The sequence below is a fragment of the Theropithecus gelada genome, chromosome X (assembly GCF_003255815.1).
Source record: "Theropithecus gelada isolate Dixy chromosome X, Tgel_1.0, whole genome shotgun sequence".
Taxonomy (NCBI): domain Eukaryota; kingdom Metazoa; phylum Chordata; class Mammalia; order Primates; family Cercopithecidae; genus Theropithecus; species Theropithecus gelada.
In genome coordinates, this window is record NC_037689.1 from 37236041 (window position 1) to 37263848 (window position 27808).

The 27808-nt window shown below is 38.5% G+C and overlaps 1 protein-coding gene and 1 long non-coding RNA gene across 2 annotated transcripts in view; one reads left to right on the top strand and one right to left on the bottom strand.

Annotated features, from left to right (window-relative positions):
- The window catches only part of ACE2 (angiotensin I converting enzyme 2), a 46683-nt gene extending 41401 nt beyond the window's left edge, over positions 1 to 5282 (bottom strand). The window contains exons 1-2 of the mRNA XM_025372062.1: positions 5083 to 5282; positions 4169 to 4457 (exon numbers count right to left, since the gene is read on the bottom strand). Of these exons, the coding sequence (XP_025227847.1) occupies positions 4169 to 4354 (186 nt within the window). The 5' untranslated portion in view covers positions 4355 to 4457; positions 5083 to 5282. The remainder of the gene's footprint in view (positions 1 to 4168; positions 4458 to 5082) is intronic.
- Positions 5283 to 6006: 724 nt separating this feature from the next.
- LOC112615417 lies at positions 6007 to 24305 on the top strand. Its single transcript, XR_003117353.1, has 2 exons — positions 6007 to 6104; positions 23817 to 24305. It is a non-coding gene; the product is annotated as an uncharacterized LOC112615417 (long non-coding RNA).
- Positions 24306 to 27808: the final 3503 nt, after the last annotated feature.

Sequence of the window (27808 nt, forward strand, 5' to 3'; positions counted from 1 at the left end):
AAGAGGAATTTGGTCTGCAGCACAGACGCATCTATGCAACCCACCTGACTCACTTCTCAATCCCCACCTGGCTTCACCCAATCCAGATGATTTACTGTGAAGCAAAATTTCTGGTAAAACTTTCATACCAAATTATAGGAATAATTTTACTCTCTATCTACAGGAAATAACTCACAACCTCCCAAAGGCCTCAGTCTTAGAACATTGTTTATCATACTATATGTGGGAATTTTGAGGCTATCCAATTATATTTTATTTATCACTACCATCCTACATGTGTTATAATTATAACACCAAAAAAATCACTTTGTGTTGCCCTGCATTTTGGCCTCTGAGGATGTATTATTCCTTGCCAAGCTATTCTTTTAATATTATTTACAATTTATTCCATATCCTTACCCTACGGCTCCCAAGCCTAAATAAAACAGACAGCTTAGCAGTTATGCAAAGAATCAGTCAGTTCATGCATACCTATCAGATAATTTAGCGGTTGATAGCTATATGTAGGCTGAATGATGAATGGAATGAAACATATATAGCAGTTTACATAGCCCCAGGCTTGAAAGAAACCATTACAGATAAAATTCATGGCATTCCATACTACCTCTGGGCAAAGGCAGGAGAGAAGCAACTAAAACTGCAACAATTTCTGTAGCCATACAAGGGAGTTTTGGGAGTAAGGCACACATTGTTTGAGATAATCACAAGAAATTAAAACACTCTCTAAACCCCATCTATAACTGCAATGGATAGCATTTTCCCGACTTGAAAGAGATCCTTTGTAATTTCAAGGACTGGAGCTGTAAAATCCTAAATTATATTTTAAAACATTCAAAAAGATACTCTGCTCTTTTTGGCCCTAACTATATGCACAAATTAAATATATGATTTCTTAGGCCATAGGTCTGGTGGTCTTTACCCAACTTGTGATAATTGTATTTAAACTATTAAAATCCTTTTGTAAGAAGTTGTTTGAGATTTAAAGTATTGACAACTTATTTTCTCTTTTTCTATAGCTCACTATCGCCTAAACCAGGCTATATACTTTTAGTAACCTCTAAACCATTTCTTCCCCTGTAGGTGTGAGAGTTCCATGAAGACAGAAAATGAAAACCTGAATGGAATCTTTAGCATCTATCCAGTACCTTGGAGCCCAAAAATCTCCCAGGAAAACCTTCGCCTTTGGCTCCCATATGCTGGCTCAATTTCCAGATAGAGCTGTCAAAACCACATTGGGTTCAAAGACAAAAGCTGCCTTGGTTACTTTCTAAATATGGCCCAGGTACTTGCATATTAAAAAAAAAAAAAAAACACATTCCATTTAACAAAATAGGTAATGTAAATTATAAGAATGTGAATTCCATAACTCAAGCTTGGGATTTAAGAAATTATTTTTTCTTTATTTTAGATGGGAGGTTTAATATTTTAACATTTACAATTTTTAACCTGTATGAACATTTTTATTTTTTCCTAATTTTATCTCATGGGAAAAAAAGTGCTCACCCCTGAATTTTATTTTATGTGCTGCACAGTGATCTTCCCCGACTTGTACCTGTGGGTAGGTGTTCATGTGTATTAAGGGGCATGGGACAGACTCATTAAAGACAGGGATGAAATTTCCTTGGGTATATACAGAATAGCGGTTTAGAATCATCCTGCTGAGTTCACTGTGACTCTATCCCTGGAGACAGGAATAGGTTCAGAAATGGGGCATGCCCAAGACCCTAGGGGCCCTGGCAGCAGGGGGCTGAAGAAGCTCTGGAGACCACGCAAAGAGTAAGTGTGATAGGCTAAGTGCAGTGGCTCATGCCTGTCATCCCAGCACTTTGGGAGGCTGAGGCAAGAGGATCGCTTGAGCCCAGGAGTTCAAGACCAGACTGGGAGACAAAGTGAGGTCTCTTCTCTACAAAAAAAAAAATTTAAATGAGGTGGGAGGATTATTTGAGCCCAGGAGGTCAAGCTGCAATGAATCACGATCATGCCACTCCATTCCAGCCTGGACAATGGAGCGAGACCCTTCAAAAAAAAAAAAAAAAGTATGGGCTTCATGCTCTCTCTTCATGGCTTCTGGTAACTCACCAAGAAATAGCTACAACGTATCCTTGCTTTTTTTTTTTTTGGCCAGGAATTGCTTGATCCTGAAAGTCTTGTAAGAAAACATGAGAAATGGAGTCAACCACACATACCACAATGGCAGAGAAAGGGACAGAGCTTTGGAAACCTGTTTTAACCAAGCCTTTTTTTCCCCATATCTCTATCTGATAGACCTCTCCACACTTCTACATCAGCAGCTTTATGATACTATACTGATCAAGTTTTGATGCCTTCTATTATTTTGAGGTATATTCTCAGAGCTTGACATAAGGATCACCACATTAGGTCAAATCCATAGGCTGACAAGGATATTCTGACTTCTGAAAGTTACACCATAGGACAATATGGGAATGGTAGATCATCCTCAATCATGTCACTCTGATAGGATATGAACATACACATGTCATGCAGCCCAAATTTTCATTCCTGTATCAGTTATTTATTGCTACAGTAATACTACATAACAACTGTTTGTTTTTTGTTACGTAATACTACATAACAAGCAACTTTGTTTGTTATTTAGTACATAACAAATAACCTTCTGTTATGTAACACTAAATAACAAATAACAAACCTCAGTGGCTTAAGTGGTTATTGTTTACCTCTAGAAACAATATTTTGGGTGGCAAAATTCTGCTTTGGTTATAGTTTGAATCGTTTTCCAAATACTTGTCTGTATATTGAGCTGCCAAAAATTTACTTTGTGGCATATTATAAGTATTTATTTTATGGAAGAACTTTTTTCAGATTTTGCAAACCTTCTTTGAGGTAAAAAGTATATCACAAACACCAAGATTTGAAGCACTAAGTGGCCTTAGAAATATTAATGGTAATTTCTTTCTCTCTCTCTCTCTCTCTTTTTTTTTTTTCTGATAGGGCCTCACTCTGTCTCCCAGGCAGTGTCAAGATTTCAGCTCAGTACAACCTCTGCCTCACGGACTCAAGTGATCCTCCTGCCTCAGCCTCCCGAGTAGCTGGGAGTACACGCGTGTGCCACCACATCCAACTAATTTTTGCATTTTTTGTAGAGACAGGGTTTTGCTATGTTGCCCAGGCTGGTCTCGAACTCCCGAGCTCAGATGATTCACCCACGTCGGTCTCTCAAAGTCCTGGGATTACAAGTGTGAGCCACCGCACCCAGCCAGTAATTTCAAATATTTTACTTATTTTCAGTTAAGAGTGGGTTATTCATCAGCAAATATTCAAAACTGGGGATTACAGAGCAAGTTATTTACTCTAAGAAGTTCATTTATTGTTAATCCCAAAGAAGATAAACTTGATCATCAGAAAGTCTCATTAAAATAAAACTATGCTGTGTTTAATTTAGTGAGTCAGTATATATAACCTTTTCTTAAATAAAGTTGTTTGATTTCTCAGCACTTAAATATGTAAGGATACTGTTCTGGGATCTGTGAGAGAAGAAATTCCTAAGTCCTTGCACTTGTTTAACAAAGCATCTGGCTTTCCCAGAGCATTCTGATATTTGTCAGAACTGGTTTAATCATGGTTTTTTTGTTGTTCGTTTTGTTTTTGTTTTGGAGGGCTCTGCCTGGATTCTGTGACCTTTGGGAGTCCCTTGGAGGTCCGTGACAAAGAGAAAAGGAATTCCCAAGTCCAGCCTCACCCAAGCCCTGATTAGCTTAATTACTGGTTAGTTCTTTCACTAAGCCTCCAGTTGCATTTTTCAGTTAATATATCATTTGTAGAGAATCTTTAGATATTCCTATTGATATTGTAGACTAAAGAAAATTATTAACTCAATAACTTATGGAATTTCCATGAAAATGCTTTGAAATCCTGACTGTGATGAGAACTATGGCAGTAATTTTACAAAGAATATTCACTTGTTTCCAAGCATCTGGATTGAGACCAGTGAATTATTTTGTAACAATTTTCTGAATGAACCCCAGGGTGAATTAAGTTTAGTTATCTGGGACTCCAAAATCAGGGATATGGAGGCAAACATACAATCTCACAACTCAGAGCATTTCTTTGATTTCCCTTTTCAGTTTCATGGGCAGTAATCTAATTTTTAAGAGGCAACAAATAGCCCAATAGAGCTATGAGAACTCACCATGTTTTGGACATTCTCTTCAGTAATATTGGTGTTATAATTCCAAGAAGCAAGTGAACTTTGATAGAACAGGTCTTCGGCTTCGTGGTTAAACTTGTCCAAAAATGTCTTGGCCTGTTCCTCAATGGTGGACTGAGCAGCAGTTACAGCAACAAGGCTGAGAAGGAGCCAGGAAGAGCCTGACATCGTCCCCTGTGAGCCAAGATCACATCCACTGAATGACTTTCCCTAGACTAAAACCTCCTCATGAGATTTTCTCTCTTATCAGCCTTTGAACTTGGGTTGGGCACTGAGCAGGAAAGACCAAAAAAAGAAAAAGAAGAGCACAGTAAACAATCTGCTGAACCAATATAAAGTTCATCCTGGAGAGGACAGATATGTAACAGATTTCAGAATAATTTTTTAAAGTAAATCAAATAAGAAAACGTTATTCTTTAATCCTAGAGAACCTTACCTCTCCTGTCACTTTATGGCCAAATCAAAACCGGTACTTTTGGTTAATGTTTTCCTAGAAAGCTGTTAAAGATACATGGGAAATGTTATAATTTTACAGTGACCAAAGAGGTCTAGAATTAGGGATCATGAAGATAATGTTGGTGTTTGTATGGTTTTCAGACAATTTCATTAATAGTCAGTTATCTCTCATTTATTTTTATTTCAAGATCATATTCACAGACTCTCTACTTGGGTAACATTTTCCCCTCAAAATACAAGACTTTGCCCTTGTCTTTATGGAATTCATATTTCTGATCAGTTTTAATTTCCATGGCCATTTTTTAAAAATTATGACTACTCTCCACTCCGCAGGTCAACTCTCCTGATCTGCCTTTGCAAAACTCAAAAAAGCTCATTTCTTGTTTCTCACACTGGTTCTATGGCTGACTTCTTTGAGTGCCTCCTTCTCTTTCACTTACCTATTCAAAACTCAGTCAAGGTCACGTGGAAGTAAGAAAGCCTCCATACGGTATGAAATCCAAAGAGTGTCTATGTCAATTCCTGATTCTCTGTAGCCACGGGATCACAACAATATAGAATTCAAAGAGATTTTAGTGGTTATCTTGTTAAATTTCAGACGCGAGCTCAGTGTCCTCATTACTAGAGTGTATGTATGAGTGCCACAGATCAAAGAGAGGAGCACTTTAAATGGCAGGGTTCAAGGGCCTACTTGACGATGATTGTGAAACTTTGACACAGAGAAAATATTTCTTCACTCAGAAAAACAAATCTTCCAGGTTCAGGTGACATTGCAATAATCAAGCCTTTAAAAAAATGTCCATTGCTTTTCCTTATTCCAAAGTTGTGTGTATTATTGTAGAATAGGAAAAAAACAATTATAAGTAACTATTCAAAGTGCTTTGTGTTATAATATCTCATTTGAGCATGACAAGAAACCTATAGGCAAATATTTTATCACCATTTTATGAATTATGAAACTAAGTTTAAGTAAATTGCTATATCTCACTCAGCTAACAAATGATGGAATCAGAACATGGATCTATGTACTCTGATTCTACAGTATAGGCTCTTAATGAAGTTGTGGTCAACAGTCTAAAAGCAATAATGGAGGCATAGATAAAGTGTGACAGAGGGCCTTGTGCCTCAGTGAAGATGATAGATTTAGTTATGCTGCATCAAAAAGAGGTGGACTCTTACTTCCCTTGATGTGAATCAAAATATACTCTCCTTTTAAGAAATAAAGCAGTTCACAAATATAAGTAATAATAATAAAGAATTTTAAATGAAAGTGAGATGAGGGTAAAAAAAAATCAGTGCAGAAATTTCAGAAAGGCTCCTCCCACATTCCAGGAAGCCTAGATCCACTCACTTCTTGCACATATTAGGAGAAAAAACAGAAAAGAAAGAGGACAGCACACGAGTATCTGAACAAAAAGTTGAAATGTGACTGTAATAAAAGCGGAAATAAATGTCTACACAGGTAAGTTCCTGAATGAAACACGTGGATTTAGTGGAAAAAATGGGAGTAGTCCAAATTCAATTCACTGAGGCAGAAAATACGATTAACTTGATCAAACTGAAACGGAGAAAGCAAGATATAAAATCTGAAAACTAAGAATAAATGAACAAGGAGCCTGGGATAGCAATGAGGCAGGAAAATGCTAGAAGCCAAGAAACTTTGAGAAGCAAGGGAAAAGGGAGAATTGTCTACAGTGATTCTGTAGAAAAACTAGCCCAGAATGGCCAACTGCAAGCAGACTGAATTACTGGAATTTTTGTTCACACTTTTTTGAGAAGATGTCAATGTTCTGATAGTTCCCCAGAAGCATTCTCTCTGAGCCCATTCCGAGAATGGAAAGAATTCACTGAAGACCCAGGGGATGAGACCCAGAAAGACAATTGGCCTAAAGGAAAGTATTGTCTTTGAGAAAAAAATGGAGAATCAGAAAAAATTAGAAGACCAAAGACGCAGGAAAGATGTTCTATGTTTCAAAAAGATTGGGGGAGGGGGTGGATATCATAATGGTAAAGGGAAGTTTGACCTTAACACCTAGTAAAGCTATAAAGTAAAATTTTTAGAATGTGGTTTGCACTTGGAAAAATATATCTCTGGTCCATTAGGAATTCACTAGGAATAAGTCAGATGCTGCCTGCCCTATCTCCTCTCTGATAGAATATAATAGTAAAAAAATATATCCAAAGACATAGTGTATCTTCCTTTTCAATAAGGGATTTAACAAAACGTAAAATGCCATGACTAGATCCAAATGTCCCCTGAAACAATCACACAGTACAGGATTAGGCAGTCCTCTGATAAACAACAATTCATGTCCAAAACAACAAGAATCTTGCTTCAATAATTGTTTATTGACTACCTACTATATGCCAAACACTATTCTAGATATTGAACACAAGCTAATAAATATTGTATTATATGAGGTGAGAATAGAGGGAAGACAAAAATAGTTAGTGATAAATGACATGACTTATTATAAGTAAGAAATGGAGGATAGAGAATCATGGGGTGGGGAGAGGGATTTTCTACAAGGGGGGCCTCTCTGAGAAGATGACATTTGAGCAGAGACCTGAGAGAAGTGATGAAAGCTGTGCGGATCTCTGGGTGAAGAAGTTTTCCTAGACAGAGGGAGCAGCAAGTGTAAAGGATGCAGGCAGATTTCAAGAACATCAGAGATCTTTGTGACTGGAGCTCAGTGTGCAGGGCAAAGTGGCAGGAGGTGAAGTCCAGGAAGAAGCTAGGGTCGCACCAGGAGAGTCTTAAAAACAATTAACTGTGAAACTTTAGCTTTACTCTCAGCAACATGGGAAGACACTGGAAGGCTTCAAGCAGAGAAGTGATCCAGTAGAAGCTTTAGCAGGGTCACTTTGGCTGCTGCTTAGAGAACAGACACTAAAGGGGCAAGGATGGAAGCAGGGAGACTAGTTAGTGAACTACTGTAGCAGCCCAGTCTAGCTGGTTGAATAAAAGCTTAGTATGAGCTTCGAGATCCAACTAGGAGGCCCAGCAAAAAGTAATGGGCCTATAAGTACATCTTATACTATATTAGACTTTGTTAATATAAGTATTAGATACAAAATAATCTAGACTATCACATTCATTTCTGTGAACCACAATTTTAGAGACACACAAGAGAGTATCCAGAGGAAAATAAATAAGAGAGCAGATGGATCTAAAATAATATAATTTGGAGAATGGTTTAGATATGGAAGAGAAGACAGGGTAGACAGCTTTCCTCTATCATGGTACTGTCATTTAGAAGAAGACTTAGCATGGTGGATTTACTCTGCCACTTGTTAGCTGTGTGACTTTAGGCAGGTAATATCGTCCCTGCACCTAATTTATTTCAAAGCCAATGATAGTTTTATATCCATTTCATAGGGATGTCATATTACATGAATTAATACATAAGAACACAGAGAGTGATGCTGTAAGCCTAGTAATAAAAGCCACCGAAAATGAAACAAGCTGTGTAATAATTAGGGAACTTCCACACTGGACTGTTTAATCAAGCCATCTGCAAGGTTATCTTTCAAAGACACTGCAGCAGACAGAGATTGGCTGGGCGTTTGACTCAAAGGTCTATTTGGACTGTAGGATCCTGCATTGTAGGAGAATTCTGCTAGTCTGTGCTGAAACAGCAGGATGGAGGAGCTCACCAATGGGATGAGTAGTCATACATGAAAGGAAAGGGGAGTCAGCCAGCAGTCTACGTGAGCCCAGCCATGGAGAACCTCTCAGCGTGCTTTCATCACCCAATCATGGTCAGGTCCTGGTATAAAACTTCCTACATACAGAGAAGAGAAAACTTGAGTCTGTCACGCTATCTTGAGGAAGAAGGGGAAAGTCATAAAGGTAAATGACTCCCTCTCAATATTTACAGATGTTGTATCTGTTGATTGCATATGATTTGTACCTGGTCTGGTACATAAACTCTTCACAACAACTTTACAGGTAGAAATAGTGATATCCATTTTATAATTAAGGAAACCAAATGTTCCTATGATTAATTCAAACTTCCACAACTGATAGGCAATGGGGCTGCATTTTGATCCCAGATGTCTTAAGAGACCTTTTCTCTCCACAGAGTCATGGGTTCAGTTATCTGCTAATTTCATGTATGTCTAATAAGTCCTCATCAATCTGTCATATTCTGAGAAGAGGCAGGCCCGCATAAGCAAAATTAAAATGTACTGCTTTGATTACACCAGTTGTACATTTTTAAACCATTTTAGGTAGAAATTTTTCTTCAATATATTCCATCCTGATCGGGATGTTGCCTGGACATTATTTTAGGGTTATTTTTCAGATGACTCAGTGTCATCATCTTAAATAATATTTACTGGCTAAGCTATAATGTCACAATGTCTTCAAGGCTTTACATTAAATGGCTCAACAGCTTTATTGCTATTAATTCTGCTGTTTCTGCACATTCTGAGTTCACAGTCACAGTATCAACTTTTAGTAGCCCTGCCCTCCACAAGTCCCCTCCCTGTTTCTGATCTGCTATCTGCTAAAACCTAAATGGAAACTAGATAACCATGGAGTTCAACTAGAAATCTCCCTTTTCATAGGCTGAAATCTGAGGGTGGGTCTTTATTCTGCTAGAGCAAAGTACATAGACTTTGAAATCCATATTTCCCTTACTGTTCAACTTTTTATATCCTTCCAACTGAGTCACAAATGGTGAGGTTGCCAAATAGCTATAGGAGAAACCTCTTCCAGTTCCCCAAGTTGGGTGGATAACTTCGGTAAACATCAGAAAAGAAAGGATGTTTTGTTCAATTTCTTATTGATTAATACTGCTGACAGAACAAGGAAGGGTATCAGGAATACAACGCACAGAGAAATTCAAAACTTTGCATGGTCAAGAACTATTTACATTCAGTACAATTGATTTTGACCACATGTTTATCACACAAAGTGAATTTATAAGTGCTTTACAGAAAATAAATAACAAGTTGGCCTTTCAGCCCGAAACAAAAGCTAAAGCTCTTTCCTGTTTACATTTTTAGTTGCATAGCAGTCCCTTTTTTCCTAAATGTAAAAAGTAAAGTAGAGGTTCCTCTTCAAAGACTTTCCTCCCTGTCTAATTAGGAATAAATAATAACTTCTCTTAGAAGCAAAATTCATTCAAAAACCTGTGTTAACATTCTTAAATATCTGCTAGCCATAATAAAAAAAAATCAATGTACTTTATGCTCTCAGCCCCCACAATTTAACCTAAATATTTGCCCTGGCATCCTTAATACTGCTCCAAACAAGCATTAGGTCATAGCCTGTTCCTGTTCCTTATTTGAAGGGGTTTTTACCTTTCTCAACATTCCACAAGTTACTTCCTCCTTCCTTTGTTCTCCTCTGCCTTTGCCTCTTCGAAAAAGTTCTAAGTTGCTAGCCAATCAAGACAAACACAAAATGTGAGGTCCCGTTCCAGCCAATAAAAACCAGACACAACAGTAGGGTAGACGCGTCAAGTTATTTATAACCCTATCTCCTTTGTTCGGTATACTCTCATAACAAAACTACTGGCAAGTGGACCCTTTCTACAGAAAGTATAAAAATAGCCTTACTAAAAAAATTAAATCTATGTTCAAATACTATTTCTTTATGGCACCAGAAAACAAACATTTCAAACACTAAAGATACAGCAAAGATAATCTTCATTAACCAAATTGATCAATAGTTTCAATAGACAGAGTTCAAATCTGTAAGAATAAACATTGGATTCCAAGAAGGTTATACTGATTGTTACTGGCCTGAATTTACGATAGTACAATGTTTGCCACAGTAACCCTAATTTATTTTGATACCTACACTGTACAAAATATCAGGGAGCACTAGAGCAAGGAAATCACTAGTATAAATTTACATCTAAGGCTTTAGAAGCAAAACATGAGCATTTATCCTAAGTGAGATGGGATGCATGGTAGAATTTGAACAGAAGAGTTACACAGTACCACTTACATTTAAAAGAAATCCTGGGCCAGGCACAGTGGCTCACACCTGTAATCCCAACACTTTGGGAGGCCACGGCGGGAGGGTCTCTTGAACCCAAGAGTTCAAGACCAGCCTGGGCAACATGGCAAAACCCCATCTCTACTAAAACTACAAAAAATTAGCCAGGTGTGGTGGTATGTGCCTGTAGTCCCAGCTACTTGGGAGGCTGAGGTGGTAGGATCATGTGAAACCAGGAAGTTGAGGCTGCAGCGAGCCATGATCACACCATGGAACTGCAGCCTGGGTGACAGGAGTGAGACCCTGCCTCAAAAAAAAAAAAAAAAGGAATCCCTCTGGCCACTATACGAAAAACAAACCACATATGGGGCAAGACTACAGGCAGAAAGACCACTGAGGGAGCTATCGCAATAATCCAAATGAAATATAATGGTGGCTTGCTGGTAACAGTAGAGTTGATGAGACGTGATTGGATTTTTAATACATTTTAAAAGTAGAGCAAACGAGATTTGCTGGTGAATTGGATGTAGGCTATAAAAGAAAGAGTAAAAGACACTCCAGGATTTTTGGATTGAACAACTAGAAGCAGGTTGCTGGTAAAATAGGCTTAAAGGGAAGACTGGAAGTTTAGTTAAGTTTATATCTATTGGCAACCCAAGTGTAGATGTTGAGAAGGCAAATCTGGAGTTTGGCAGAGAGGTCAAGGATGGAGATACAAATTTGAGAATTCTCAGCTAGAGATGGTTAGTCAAATATTGTCTCTCAGCTAAACTAAAAAGAAAAGATCTTACATCTTCAAAATCCCAGTGTACTGAAAATTATTGAAATCTAGACCTCAGGAGGGAAATTGGAAGGATAAAGAGGGGGGGAAAGTTACTTGAAACAACTCTCCTTAGAAGAGCCATCTGTGAACAGAGACCTCAGAAATAAAACCACACATCTACAACCATCTAATCTTTGACAAACCTGATAAAAACAAGCAGTGGGGAAAGGATTCCCTACTTAATAAATGGTGCTGGGAAAACTGACTAGCCATATGCAGAAAACAGAAAGCCGACCCCTTCCTTACACCTTTTACAAAAATTAACTCAAGATGGATTAAAGACTTAAATGTAAAACCCAAAACCATAAAAACCCTAGAAGAAAACCTAGGCAACACCATTCAGGACTTAGGCATGGCAAAATATTTCATGACTAAAACACCAAAAGCAATTGCAACAAAAGCCAAAATTGACAAATGGGATCAATTTTTTTTTTTCTTTTTGAGATGGAGTTTCACTCTTGTTGAAGTGAATGAAGTCCAGGCTGAAGTCCAATGACACGATCTCGACTCACTGCAACCTCCGCCTCCCAGGTTCAAGCGATTCTAATGCCTCAGCCTCCCTAGTAGCTGGGATTACAGGTGTCCACCACCACGCCCAGCTAATTTTTGTATGATTTTAGTAGAGATGGGGTTTCACTATGTTGGCCAGGCTGGTCTCAAACTCCTGACCTCAGGTGATCCACCCGCCTCAGCCTACCAAAGTGCTGGGATTACAAGTGTGAGCCACCACGCCCAGCTCAACAAATGAGAACTAATTAAAGAGCTTCTGCACAGCAAAAGAAACCATCCTCAGAGTGAACAGGCAATCTACAGAATGGGAGAAAATTTTTCAATCTATCCATCTGACAAAGGTCTAATATCCAGAATCTACAAGGAGCTTAAACAAATTTATAAGAAAAAACAAACAACCCCATCAAAAAGTGGGCAAAGGATATGAACAGACACTTCTCAAAAGAAGACATTTATGTGGCCAACAAACATATGAAAAAAAGCTCATCATCACTGGTCATTAGAGAAATGCAAATCAAAACCACAATACGATACCATTTCACACCAGTTAGAATGGCGATCATTAAAAAGTCAGGAAACAACAGGTGCTGGCAAGGCTGTGGAGAAATAGGAATGCTTTTACACTGTTGGTGGGAGTGTAAATTAGTTCAACCATTGTGAAAGACACTGTGGCAATTCCTCAAGGATCTAGAACCAGAAATACCATTTGACCCAGCAATCCCATTACTGGGTATATACCCAAAGGATTATAAATCATTCTACTATAAAGACACATGCACATGTATGTTTATTGCAGCACTATTCACAATAGCAAAGACCTGGAACCAACCCAAATTCCCATCAATGATAGAATGGATAAAGAAAATGTGGCACATATATACCATGGAATACTATGCAGCTATTAAAAAGAATGAGTTCATGTCCTTTGCAGGGACATGTATGAAGCTGGAAGCCATCATTCTCAGAAAACTAACACAGGAACAAAAACAAAACAAAACAAACAAACAAAAAACACCACATGTTCTCACTCACAAGTGGGTGTTGAACAATGAGAACACATGGACACAGGGAGGGGAGTATCACACTCTGGGGCCTGTCGGGAGGTAGGGGGGTAAGGGGAGGGAGAGCATTAGGACAAATACGTAATGCATGCGGGCCTTAAAACCTAGGTAATGGGTTGATAGGTGCAGCAAACCACCATGGAACATGTATATCTATGTAACAAAGCTGCACGTTCTGCACATGTATTCCAGGACTAAAAAAAAAAAAAAAGCCATCTGTGGAATGAACAGGAAAGAGAAACAGGAGTTTCAGGATCTTGGCCAGAGCATCGTAGTCCTCACTGGTTTATGGTAAAGTAGAAACATCTCAGAAGCATAGGGTGGTTAAATTGAGACAAGGTGCCAGTTCAGGAAAGTCAGCTGACATGACAGATAGTCAAAGTCAAGGGCTTAGACCCAATCCAGGTCAAGGCTGCAACATTGGTGGGCATTTAAGGCATAGAAGACTTATTGTGGAACCAGCTCTGGCATCTCAGCTAGAGTCTGAGGGTGACCGAAGAATTTTATACTTTGGTCAGTGCTTCCTAATTGACTCTAAATATCTTAAAATACACCTTTATTTTCTTGGCCTCCACCTCAGTCTATGGATTGTGTATAAGAGTCATGTTTTCTGATCCAACTGGAAATGTTCAACAGTAGTTGTCTTCTTGAGGTCTAGTAGGCTCATCTTCGAGACCTCATTGTATTCCTCCCTCCTCATCTTCTAAGGGATTTGTCTGGTCTGAGCCATCAGTGGGGCTTGGTCAAAGCTAGTTACAGACTCCAACCTCAACCTTCCTATTCACTCATAGAGTCCCTTCTATTAAGTTGGAAGAAGAGACCTCACAGAGAACTAACGGAACAATAACTCAATAGAGCCAGCTTTACTAAATCCAGCAGTGGTCCCAGGAATGCTGGTCAAGGATATAAAGTCCCAATTTTACTAAACACTGTTTTTGCCTCCTGCCAATCTGATGACTTGAATTGCTTTTTAAATATTATGATTCTCTTTTTTAATGAGTCAAGGAGTAGAGCTCAAGCTACCCAATCACCTAATTAAAATTTATCCTCCCTATCACCACAACATACACATATAGTGGCACTATTTATACCACATCCATTCTATATTTTTTTCATGACACCACCATCTGCTACACTGTACTGATAATGACATGTTTTACTAATGTATTCCTTTATTATCTGTCTCTCTCCACTAAAATATATGCTCCAAGAGGGCAGGAACTTTTCTCTATTTTGTTCACTGCTGTATCTTCAGCTGCTTAGAAAAGTGGCTGGTGCATAATAGATACACACAATAAATATTTATTGAATACAGACATTGTTCAGCAACTCAGTAGTAAGGAGGAAGAAGAGGGAAAGAAGCTCAGTTGTCTACCCTGTGTGTAGCATAATTCATTTTCATATGGCATACTTCATTTTTTTTTTTTGCCCATCCACAGAATGTGATGGATAGAGATTAGCATCAACTGAAAAAAAGGTGGAAAAATTTTCTAGAACAAAATGAGATTTGGAAGCTATGATTCAAGTTACTATGGTAAAAGATGGGAGAGAAAAACAGCATGATTACTATAAGTCAGGCATTGGGCTAAATGCCTTACATGTGTTGTCACTGAATCTACCAAATGACCCTGTAAAAACGGCATTGTTACTACCTTCTTATAGATGAAGAAAATGAAAGGCCCAGGCGGTGGCTCAGGCTTGTAATTCCAGCACTTTGGGAGGCTGAGGTGGGTGGATCACCTGAGATCAGGAGTTTGAGACCAGCCTGGACAATATGGTGAAACCCTTTCTCTACTAAACATACAAAAATTAGCCAGGCATGGTAGTGCACGCCCGTAGTTCCAGCTACTCAGGAGGCTGAGGCAGAAGAATTGCTTGTACCCGGGAGGTGGAGGTTGCAGTGAGCCAAGATCGCGCCACTGCACTCCAGCCTGGGTGACAGAGCGAGACTTCATCTCAAAAAAAAAGGCGGGGGGGTGTGGGGAGGGCATAAATGAAATTTACCTCAGTCAAGCTGCTGCTTCTCCCAAGGTCATGCTATTATTTACTAAGTAGCCAAGCCAAGTGTTGAACACTGGTTAGTCTTTTCCCTGAGCCAGATATCTCAGCCCACAATTAATGTTTTAGGCAACAAGAGAAATGAAGACACTCCAGCATTGTATGAAAAGAACCATATTTACGTTGCAACTACCGTGATGCCAAAGCTCATTGATGACTGAAAGTAGGTGTCAAGGAATGAGGTAACAGCAATGGAAATCCCTCCAGTTGGTTTCATTAATAATTTTTATTTTATAAAAATGTATGCTGAAATTTATTCTTCTACTTTTTATTTTAATATGACATTAATTCTTCACTCCTACCCAATGCTGGCCCATCTGTGGCCATAAGCTAGCACTGATTTTCCCATAGCTGCAGTTATCAGAATCCCTAGATGGTGAGATGTAGGATATTGTTCTAATTGGGATATCAAAGTGGAATATTCCATAAAATAATAGCATTCTAGGATATAAATATAAAATGGCCTACAAAAATAAGTATTGTAGATCAAGATTCAGGAGATGTAAACACTCTTTAAAGTGGGTCAGCAAAACATAGGGCTGGTAATTCTAGCATTGCTAATTTATTCCACAATCTGGAGGGCTCTGAACTCAAGAGGTTAGAATGCTATCAAGAGTCCATGCCATTCCTTGAGGAGCTGCCATTTATTAAGTGTGGTCCTAATAACCAGCCATTAACTTCAGCAAAGATGAGATAGCCAAGTAGTCACAGACACATGCAAAGAGGCCAGAATGCTGGCTAAACCAAGAAGCTGTTTTGGCAGCCATATTTGGATGCATTTTTTCCCAAACAATGTATCAAGAGAATTAGGATAAGATGATTATGACTTGGAGTTCTCAGACATGCCACACCTGTTAACAAGTTATCACATTAGGACATCACAAAAATAATATGCCTAAAGTCCTGAGAGAGAAAAAAATAATGATTGTAAAGACAGAATGGCATGGCAGAATATGTGATAGTTATTCTACAAGGTATCAAATTCTCTTTCCATTTGTGCCCCTCTATGACACACAATATTCCCAGATAAGAACTTATTAACACCAGTGGTGCATGAGAAATTATAAGCTTCAAGGCTAGGAACTACTTTGGAGACATCAGATCTCTGGAAAGGTAGAAGGACCAGGGTGAGGCTCAGAGGGAAGCTTGCTGGTCTGGTCTATAGTAAGAAAAGGGATCTTAATTGGGGCTTTGACGTTTTGCTCTAGATTATTCTGTAAGACTGGTCCCCTGCCCAAGGATGCTAATGTTTATTTGATTGAAGGACTCCTTTGTTTTCTCTGTATATAGAACCTAAGCAAGTGATTAGTGAGGGAGATGTGGGAGAAGATATGAGAGGTCATAGAACCATCTCATTTCTAAAAATTACAGACATAGGGAATGGGTAAGTTACTTTGTAAATTTTCAGGTGCTTAATATCTGAACTGCAAAGAGGACCAATCTGGAAGTCAAAGGTCAAAGGGCAAGGGCTTCAATTTTTATGCCACATGAATACATGCACTTGCAATTATAAGAACTTTTCTGAGGTCTTATAGTCTATCATGTTTTAAATAAAAATCCCTTGGTTTTTGATGATGCCATAGATGTAATGTCACAATGAATATATAAAAACTAGAAGCTAAGTTGTACAAGAGCTTTACTCCTACTTCATTCTTTGCCACCAAAGACCCTCCTAAGATTCACCAACCTGTCTTCAATCTCATCAGGAGTGTTCTTTGGCTGCAAAATATGTTCAGTGCCTAGAAATTACACAGTGAAAATTCTAGGGAAGCCTTGCATCTTTTCTGGGGACAGTCAAAATGTGGTAGGTCTTAATAATATTAATTTGGGTTTAATACAGAAAGGAATTGGGGCCCTGTTGCCTTGAAATTTGGATATTGCCATCATGCTACAAGATGTTATTTTTAGATCTCAGTGATTAGCAATGTTTTTCAACGTTGGTTGAAAGGCAGACAAGGACTGAGCAACCTCTACAAGGATGAAGTCATGAAGCAATTATAAAAATTGGAAATTTGAGAACATACCTGGAGGAACTCTCATAGTGAGTGTCTTTCTCTGCTTAGTCTTTTCACTGGATTTGGTAGTTGGTATCATCCAAAGCTTTTTTGACCTTCCCAGATCATCTTTATGAATTTTGCCTCAGTCTTCAGGGGAGCTTCCACGTTAGTACCAATATCATGCTGATGTCTCTACCTACTGACTACATATGAAATAACCAGATAAGAGAGGACGAGGAGGAGGAAATTCTGATAAGAGAGGAGAGAGTTCCCCAAACCACTATCCAATTTTGTACAGGTATATAGACCCCCCCCCAAATGGTGTTAACAACTACTTACTCAATTTACGAGGTGGATGAGAAAATGCAAATCATGTAGAACACATAATTTATGGCTAAAACATCCTTTTGCTATTGGGACATTTTATTCAAATGGCCCAGATAAAAGATAATGTGAATAAGCTTTGATCTATAAAATCGTAAGACCTTTTATGATTTCAGAGATATAAGAGGTCAAAGTGGGCTCAAGGAGTCCGGCAGGCTTTCTGACGGAGATGAGACTCTGAATTATAGAGACTACTACTACTTCTCGCAATAATAATATCCAAACTTTGTTGAGTGCTTATTATGTGCCAAACAGTTTAACTGCTTTACATGTGCTCCCTTACTAAATCCTCACAAAACCCTATGAGGTGAGTAATAGCATCATTCCCATTTTTTAGATGAGGAAACCATGGCACAGAATCAAGGTCACACAACTGGAAATCAATGGGACTCGGATTTGAACCTTAGCAATCTGTCCTCAGGCCCAGAATCTTTGTAGTCAGAAAGGGCTTTCTGAGAGAATTCTGATCAGAGGCATTAAAGAGAGGGACAGTTAAAGCATAAGGAAGCATAAAAATCTTTGGTTCCACGATGACCTCAAACTGGCATGAATTACAAACATAGTTTGCCCTTGAATTTCTTATACTGCATTTTTCTTCTTGATTTTCACTGAAAGGTGACAACTGGTGCTCTCTTCTACCTTGGTAACAGGCCATGTTTTTTTCAGTAGGGTCAGAATATTCAGGATAGAGAGTAATTAGAGATCACAGACTCACAGATGACAACCTCAGTTGGCATGGCAGTAATTTGTGCTCTTCAAAGCACTGTATCAGAGATACAGAACAGTGGTTCTCAACCAGGGTGATTTTGTCTCCCAGGAGACATGTTTGGTTGTCACACTGAGGGCAGGGTACTACTGCATCTAGTTGGTAGAGACCAGGGATACTACTAAACATTATACAGTATGCATGACAGCCTCCCACAACCAAGAATTATTTGGCCCCAAATGTCAAGTACCAAGATTGAGGAGCTCTGATCTATGTAGTGCTATGAACATAGTGTTCTCAGGAACTAACATGTGTGCATGATTCCACCTCTCCACATCTCAGTTGGGGCCAAGGAGAATAGTAAATCACCTATTCCTAGTAGCAAAGCTCCCAAGGCATTCAAGCACAAAATATCTAGTCCTTTGGGACACGTATATGCATGTATAAGCTGTGGTCTCCATAACAAGTAGAAGAAACCAGAAATAGGCCAGGCATGGTGGCTCACACCTGTAATCCCAGCACTCTGGGAGGCTGAGGTGGGCAGATCACTTGAGGTCAAGAGTTCGAAACCAGCCTGGCCAATATGGTGAAACCCTGTCTACTAAAAATACAAAAATTAGCCGGGCATGGTGGCACACACCTGTAATCCTAGCTACTCGGGAGGCTGAGGCACGAGAATTGCTTGAACCTGGGAGGCGGAGGTTGCAGTGAGCTAAGATTGCACCACTGCACTCCAGCCTGGGTGACAGAGTGAGACTCCATCTCAAAAAAAAGAAAAGAAAAGAAATCAGAAATAAATAAATAAAACATAAAATATCAGTCCAGGTAATTAGCTCTGACTAGAACAACACAGTGGGGATAACTAAAACTTCAAGTACTTACTATGTCTAGGGCACAAATGTACCTTACCTCACTGAGTGCTCACAACCACCTTACAGGAAGTTGTTATTTTTCAAATCCTCAGCAAGGTTAGTAAGTAGCTCTACGTCATTCACTAAGAGAACTGGGGTTTAATCTGTCAGTGTGTTTCCGATTGCAACCCCTGCCTCTTTCCATGGGATGTGGTAAAGGTTCAGAAGAACTAGTAAGGTTATTAAAGAAGAAAATAATTATCATTTTAAAAAATAGATGAAAATGACAGAGTACTTTTGCCTTGAAATTTGTTGACGTCAACACACAGGAGATATTGCCCAGATAGCTGTTTCTCACAAGAAAAGAACAGGACGAAATGTACTGAAAGAACACAGTGAAACCTCATGTTTAGTCTTCAGGGAGAATCACTTCACAGTTTGAAACATTGATGCAGACTATTGAAGGATGTTGTGTAATCTACGTCGCTGGAGGGTTTGTAGACTAGATGCTCTGCTGGGGAGGGTTTGAGTGTGGCCCTGACCAAGGGCAAGGACATGGGCTGCCAGGGCTCTACTCAACTGCTTCTCTGGGAATAATCCCTGACCACAGCCCAGTGTGGCCTGTTCCCCCGCCCCTCCACCATGCCCACTCCCACTTTGTGAGCAACTCAGTTCAATAGGCAGTCTAGCCCACCTTGCATTCCATCTCCAACAGTCTGATCTGTTAGGTCCTCTCTCTTTTCATTCCCAACCCTCCCAGGACTCTAATCTCTCCAAGCCCTTCATAATGTTAGTTTTGAATTGTTAGATCAAATTGGTAGATATATGGGTGTTTATCGTACTATTCATCCAACTTCTCTTTATGTATGACAACTTTTATAATGAAAAATAGTAGGGGGTTCACAGAGGTTGAGAAAAGATTGTGTGGGGTCTGGTTACCATTTAAAGACTTTGGCTTCTACCCTGGGAGAGATGAGGAGATACGGAGAAGTTTCAGTAAAGGAATGATATGATCTGGTTTTCTGTTTTAACATGATATGTCAGGACTTTCTTTCTCTACTTAAACCTGGCTCAACACCAGGAGGATAAGGAGTGATGTAGTTCTAGACATAGTCTTTGTCAGAGGCTCTGAAATATGCCCCACGTTACTCACAAGAAAAGCATAAATAGCTGGGCACTGTGGCTCATACCTGTAATCCCAGCAGTTTGGCAGGCCGAGGCAGGTGGATCACCTGAGGTCAGGAGTTCAAGACCAGCCTGGCCAAGGTGGTGAAACCCCATCTCTACTAAAAATACAAAAATTAGCCAGGCATAGTGTCATGTGCCTGTAATCCCAGCTACTCAGGAGGCTGAGGCAGGAGAATCACTTGAACCCGGGAAGCGGGTGCAATGAGCTGAGATTGCACCATTGCACTCTAGCCTGGGCAACCAGAGCAAAACTCTGACTCAAATTTTTAAAAAATGAAAGAAAAGAAAAAAAGAAAAGAAAAGCATAAACAACAAATGGCTTAAATCAAGGTATAGCACAGGAATAGCCAACAAACAATTGACCAGAGTGCTACGTAAATGCTAAAGCACAACTATAATCTGCATTTTAAAATGTCCAGTTGTGAAATATACCCAAATTGTCTGAGATTCTGATTTCCCTCTATGCCATTTCCCATGGTTCTGTGTTTGGTTTGGATCAATACTCACTCTGGCGACCACACTGCACATTATTCAGTCATAAGTTTTGCAGATGTTCCAATCCCAGTTCTTATTCTCCATTGAGTATACACCTGTTATGGTGAAGATGATATCTTCAAGTTATTCCAGGAAGAGGAGTTGATGACTGCCTTAGTCCATTTTGTATGTCTATAAAGGAATACCTGAGGAGGGGTAATTTATAAAGAAAAGAAGTTTTGTTGGCTCATGGTTCTGCAGACTGTGCAAGCACGGCAACAGCATCTGCTTCTGGCCAGGATCTCAGGAAGTAAAAGCTTTTTGGATCCCGACCCAAATGGTGGAAGGGGAAGGGTGAGCAGGAGAGTCACATGGCAAGAGAGGGAGCAAGAAAGAGGAGGAGGAGAGGTGCCAGGCTCTTTTAAATAACCACATCTTGCGTGAACTCATTACCATGCGGGAAGGCACCAAGCCATTCATGAGGGATCTGACCCCATGACCCAAACAGCTCCTACTAAGCCCCACTTCCAACACTGAGGATCATATTTCAACATGATATTTGGAAGGGACGAGCATCCTAATCATGTCAATGACAAAGTATGTTTTAAATGGGCATAAGGTAAAAATAGAACAATCATAATTTCAAATAGAAACAAAAACAATCTATCACTATGAATCCTATAACACAACCTGTGAACATTTTTAAATGCTGTAGGATTTCAGGCAACATATTTAAATTCGCTTAGCCTCTGTTTCTTCTTTCATTGAATGCAATTAGTAATACTTGCCTTATCCCTTTGGATGGAGATCTAAGAGATAGGATCTCCATCCAAAGGGATAAGGCAAGTATTACTAATTGTAGTGAGTTAAATGAAATAATGAAAAACAGTAAGAATTAATGAATAAAATAAGACCTGTGAACACAATTTTTATGTTATTTATACAAAGTAATATTGAAACTACTCGAGTCCACAAATTACAGGAAAAAAAAGACTTATTTAGGAAAAATATTTTACTTTACATATAAATATTCATATCCTCAATGACTAAACCTTGGAAGTTAGATAACCTATCCTTCTGGTAAGACACATAGATCTCGCAGGAAGGTGGTAGAAGGGAATAGGTAGATATATCAGGCATCTATTTGAATTCTTAGCACAAAGATAAAAAGAACTATGAAACTATGAAAAAAAACTGTCAAGTACATTGATTTCTAACATCCCACAACACCCTCAACTTCCCACCTCTCTCCCCACAAAAGGACTCCAGCATAATCCTTGGGGAGGTTTTGTAAATTGTGTTTTGTTTACTGATCTATTGAAATGTGCTGTGTCAAAGCAATGTGTTCAAAACTGTAACCTGAGGCTTTCTGCAATCATTGCACTACTAAAATGAACCTTGGTATTCCCCCTTTATAGCTGTGCAGATGATAATCTAGCAAATAAATATAATATGTGATGGGAATTTAATAAGGGCCTTGATAGCTCTTGCAATGATGGCAGAGATATTAACTTTGGCAAACCTCTACCACTTTTGAGCACGCAGATTTTAGTTCTTATATTCATTGGTTTAAATTTTCTTTAGCTCTCACAAGAGCACATTACGTCACCTGGAATTGTCCCAGATGAAAGCCAAAAGGCTTATCAGAGCAATAGATTGTTCCCCTGCTGGCTTATGGCTCTGTCTTCTCAAGGACCTTTGAGTTCTTGCTTGCAGGAGCCCCAAGCAATGAAGAAATAGAACAGGTGACTCATCCCCCACATACCTGGCAGATAAGTCAGAGGCACCAATCCTCAGTACAAGAGAGTCTAAGTAGCATTAGAATTTGACCAATCCACAAAGATTTACCATATTGACTAGTTAATTTAACAAAATAGCTTGTCCATCCATCAGATAAACTTTTTTTAACTGAATTGATTGGGAAGCCAGTTGATTCAATAAATGTCAACTGGTACAATGATAGTCATGGTCAGAAAAAAAAAGTAATCATTTTAAAACATGGTCATCATTACCTGATTGGATGGAAGTTAATACTGGTATAATTAGCTTTTCAATCTCTCTCGCACATGCTCTCTCTCTCTCTCTCTCTCTGCAGTTTGTTTTTTGCAACTATACTAGTAGAGTTTTGCAGTGTCTTGTTTAATTTCTTTGTGTTGAAAATTCAAATAGATAGATACATTATCTACACTCCCTAGCAGAGTAGATCAATATGTGGTTGCATTTTTCCAGATGGATAGGTTATCCTACTTCTAAATATTTAGTCATCATAGGAACAATTACATATTCATATATCAAAGTATTTCCCTTAAGTAAACCCTTTCCTTACTTCTTTATGGCCTCAGGTTGAATAATTTCAATAACAATTTTAATAAAGAAAAATTTCACTTACAGACCACATTTTCTTTACTAATTTTATGGTTTAATATTATTGCATTCTATTCTCCCAATAACTCTTTGGGCATATAGAACAACTATTAGTTCCTTTCTAAAGATGTCTATTGATATAAAATGGGAACTAGTTCTTTTCACTGGATTGCCTTCTCTCCACTTTTATGAAACCTTGCTCACCTGGGGCCACTCACTTAGTAAATGGTAGTGTTAGGATTAGAATTCAGGCAGTGCAAGGTAGTGTTGTACATATGCTGTATACTCATCTACTCCCAGTGGGATCTGGGATAGCATCCTATCACCAAACACTTGAATATTTCTGCATTCAATAATATGATGGTCTCATTTAGTACAATAAATAAAGACCATTACACATAATAAACGAAGATGATAAAGAGCATTATGTCTGCTCAGGTCAAGTGTTGCTACCAAATAGTTTTTAGAGGTTTTTGGATTTTAGAGTTGCATATAAGGGATTGTGGATATGTTTTCCTCTGGTCTTCATGCTCTTTTTCACTATGCGAAGCCACCAGTCATTTAATATTCAAATAACTACTTACATACTTTTTTCTCTTACTTCGAAGCTTCTCTGGATAGCAATCAAGCTCTTGGTAGTTAGCAGACAGAACCATTAACCCCAAGTATTTTTTCTATTGTCTTCAATATGCACAAAATGCAATTCTGTTCTTTCTTTCACTACTGAGAGCTCAACTACACTTTACACAATGTTACTCATAATTTTTCACCTGTTTCTTTCTTTCTCTTTCAACTTTTTCCCTAGCTTCTTTAGAAATGGTCCGAGAGAGACACTGAAGAAGAAGTAAAAGGATGAGGCCATATACCAGAAGCCAAAAAAGCAGATTCTGTCATAGAGGGTGACAGGGTGCCCTACGCTGTAAAATGCTTCAAAGAGATTTAGGAGATAAGGACCAAAAAGCTGTGACCTTGACAACCAGAAATTTACAGTGACCTTTGAGGAAACAGTTTTCTCAAGGTGTGAAAATGGAAGTCAGAATGCAAAGAGTTGAGGAGCAAGTGGATGGTGGTGAAGCCAATAGCAAATGTAGACCTATTTTTTAATTAACCAGGGTCAATGTCCTTTAAAAGTCTTCAGAATGCCTGTAAGTTTCCTTTACTAGTTCCATGGACTTTCTTGTTTTCCCATAAAAATCTGGATTCTTGGCAGAAGAGTATGAAAAAAATTAAAAATTAAAAACGCTGCTTTTCCTTAAGCACTGACAAAATATAATAAAAGCTGATTCTTATTAAATTGTGTTGTCTTCTGCTTGTTTTCATTATGCTGGCATTATAACAGTTTGCATTCTAATATTTTATGTATAGATGTGCAAAATTTCAGATATATTGTGAGATAATATGCTACTGTGATTTGGCCTGATGGCTGTATCAGCATAAATCTATTTATATGGGGAAATATCTTTCCTAAATTCCAAAGGATTGACCAGCAAACTAATAGCTTGAAGCATACAAAATTGCCATTTTGTGGGTCAAAATGATTACATAGCAGTAACTTTACATGGTTCTACCTCACAAGTTTTCAAATGCAACCTTGATACAAACTGAATATTGCCAAATACTTCATAAATCATTAAATGTGGCAGGCTATGAGCCAATGGCTTAGGATGACAAATGGAGTCCAGGGGACTCCAAGAACCATCAAGACATGAATCATAATTAAACTTTTGCTAAATTTTGCAAATGAGGGCCACCTGTCCACTGTAGCAAGGCACTGGACAATGGCACCTTCCAGGCTTGCTTGCCTGTGGTGGCTAGTGCTCACCTCTACTCTATACCGTGCCCAAGAGTTCTTGTTCCACCCTTTCCAAAGGTCTTGGGTATGACCTAGCTCTGTTGTTCTGGGATCCTACTGCCAGACTGGGTCACAAGACATCAGACAGTTGAAAAATGTACCTTCTCTGGATCTGATTAAATGTCTTCTTTCATCCAACACCCCACACACATATTTACTTTATGTATTCACCAGTTTTCAAAAAATATAAGTGACATCAAGGGGTAATGATGGAAAAATTACATCTAGAGACACAATAGTCATTTTTTTATTGGGCAAACTCTCCCCTACTGGCCAGTACCACTATGAAGACTTGCACCAACTACTTGCATTCCCCTACTGGCCCTAATGTGTTATAATAATTTTTAAAAGATGAATGTCGTGTATTATAAATTGGCTCTTATTCTGTGCCCAGAATAAAAGTCCTTTTAGAACAATGTTATGAAAATAAAGAGCAGAATGACTCAATAAATAACACCTAAAAATTATTCATTCATTCAAGCCAAAATTTTTTTTTAAATATTCTTAGTAATCAACTTAATTTTATCATAATTAATGAATTGGTCCCTTATAGGACATTCTTTCTCTATTTATATTATCTGAATCTAGCATGGTGTCTTCAGTAAAGTGGTGGGACATTCAATACATTTTTAAGGAAGGGAAGAAGGAAGGAAAGAAAATGTGCATTTGCTTATGTAATTGAGGTAACTAAACTTGAGAATATTTTATACAGGAAAATAAGATGTAAAATGGGAAACAAAATATTATGTTAAGGGACCCCATGAATTGAAATAAGGACTGAGAATTTGGACTTTGCGTTTCTTTTTGCTTTTTGGTTTTTAATCTGTGTCCTCTCCTATTCCCTATTTCTCATCCAGGAATGATGATAAATGTGCATAATCTGTGTAGTGATACTCGTATCTGGAATCTGATCATTATCATTCTATATGCAATAACTTGCTTAATTCTTTTATATTATATTTTCTAATGGTTAGTTCTTGTGAAAAACATAGATGATGAAACTACACCAAAAAAAAGTTATCTGCATTTACATTTCTTCTGTGAAGCAAGTCCAGGTATCACCATCCCAGCGCATTTTCTTTCGGTAGTGAATTGATTTTCAGACATTTCTGTCCTTCCAGTTTCAACAAGTAGTTTTTGCTAGGAACTTGGAAACTGGAATGACAGCTATATTTCCACTTCCTTTACAACATTTTGTTTCCAGTACATATCACCTCACAATGTGTTCCCTCATGGCACATTACAGGATCATTAAATTAAAAGTGAGAGGTGTGGTTGATGATTGACTGCTCTCTAATTACCCAGAGTGTTTGTCAAAGGCAGTAGGCAGGAGATATAAGCTCTATTTTGCTGTTACATTGATTGTCAAGGTTACAGAACGTCTCTGCTAGCATAGAAAACTTCTCCAATAAGGATACTTAGTGGAACAGACCTTCCCCCAGTGGAATAAATTCCCTCCCCACCAGAATAAACAGTGAAGAAAATGGTCTCATGATCAAAATGGGTTTGTCTCATGCCTTCAAAATAAGAAACATCTAGAATCAGTGTTTCTCAATCTTCTTTTAGTTATTGTGGACTTTTAGACCTTTTTCTTAATAGTTATCCCATGAAATTTTAATATCTTAGATATACTGTTTATCTGCTTACATACTGTGATCATTTGGAGGACTACTGATATCATCTGGACCTGTGTCCTCATCAAATTTCATATTGAATTGTAGTCTCCAATGTTGGAGGTGAAGCCTGGTGGGAGGTAGTTGGAACATCAGAGTGGATATCTCATGAATCATTTAGCACCATTCTCTTGGTCCTGTTCTCGTGATAGTGAGTGAGTTAGCATGAGATCTGATTGTTTAAAAGTGTGCAACACCTCCCCCCTTGGTTTCTCTTTCTCCTGCTCCTGCCATGTGAGACACCTGGCTCCCGCTTTGCCTTCCACCATGATTGGAAGCTTCCTGAGGCCTCCCCAGAAGCAGAAGTGGCTATGCTTCCTTTACAGCCTGCAGAGCTGTGAGCCAATTAAGCCTCTTTTCTTTATAAATTACCCAGTCTCAGGTATTTCTTTACCGCGGTGCAGAAATGAATTAATATAATTGCAAACCACTGTAATATCTCAAATTTTTTCTCCTGGCCAAGAACAATTTACACCCTGTTGAGAATGCATATCTTGGATTATGCGTCCTAGCACACACTGATGGAATTCGGCTGATGTTTCACCAGTTAAAGACTTCTCTATGCAAAGTCAAATTATTCTTCTGAAGTATACCACTCAAAAGAGCGTAAGATAGAGAATAATTGTTTAGTAAGTCACATCTTGTCAACCAACAGGTCAAATCTCATTCCTTTTCTAAAAATAAGGAAGCCCACTAATATTAAATAGCATATGATTCCCAAGTCAAAATGGTGTTCAAGTCAAAAATCTTCTACCCACATATTCAAACTCTCCACTTACAGAGAGAGGGGCAGGCTTTGCTCCCAGAGGGGGTAAAACTATGAGCTTGCAACAGCTACCACTTCATGCGCTTGTTTATTAGCACACATTCATTGAGCTCTGACTACATAGACTTTCAGCTTCATGAGGGCATGAATTGTGTTTGGTTTTGCTCAACATTGTAGGATAAAGGAAAGAAAGAAGGAAGGGAGAAAATAAGGAAACAGACAAGGCACTATGCTAAGTGACTTGAACACTACCTCTAAGAATATTATATTTAGTGTGAAGATACAAACATATAAACAAGTAAATAAAATGAAGTGTTATAATCATTACAAATAAAAATATGTAGACATAAATTACAAAGCAATAGTTAATTATATCTGGTTGGAGGTCAAGGGCAAAGTGAAGTGGGTTACAAAAATGTTTATGGAGACAAGACTGCATTAGGACTTCTGTGGGCCCTAAAACACTCTTGCCTTTGTGGTCCCCTTCCTCCATAGAAAACATATTT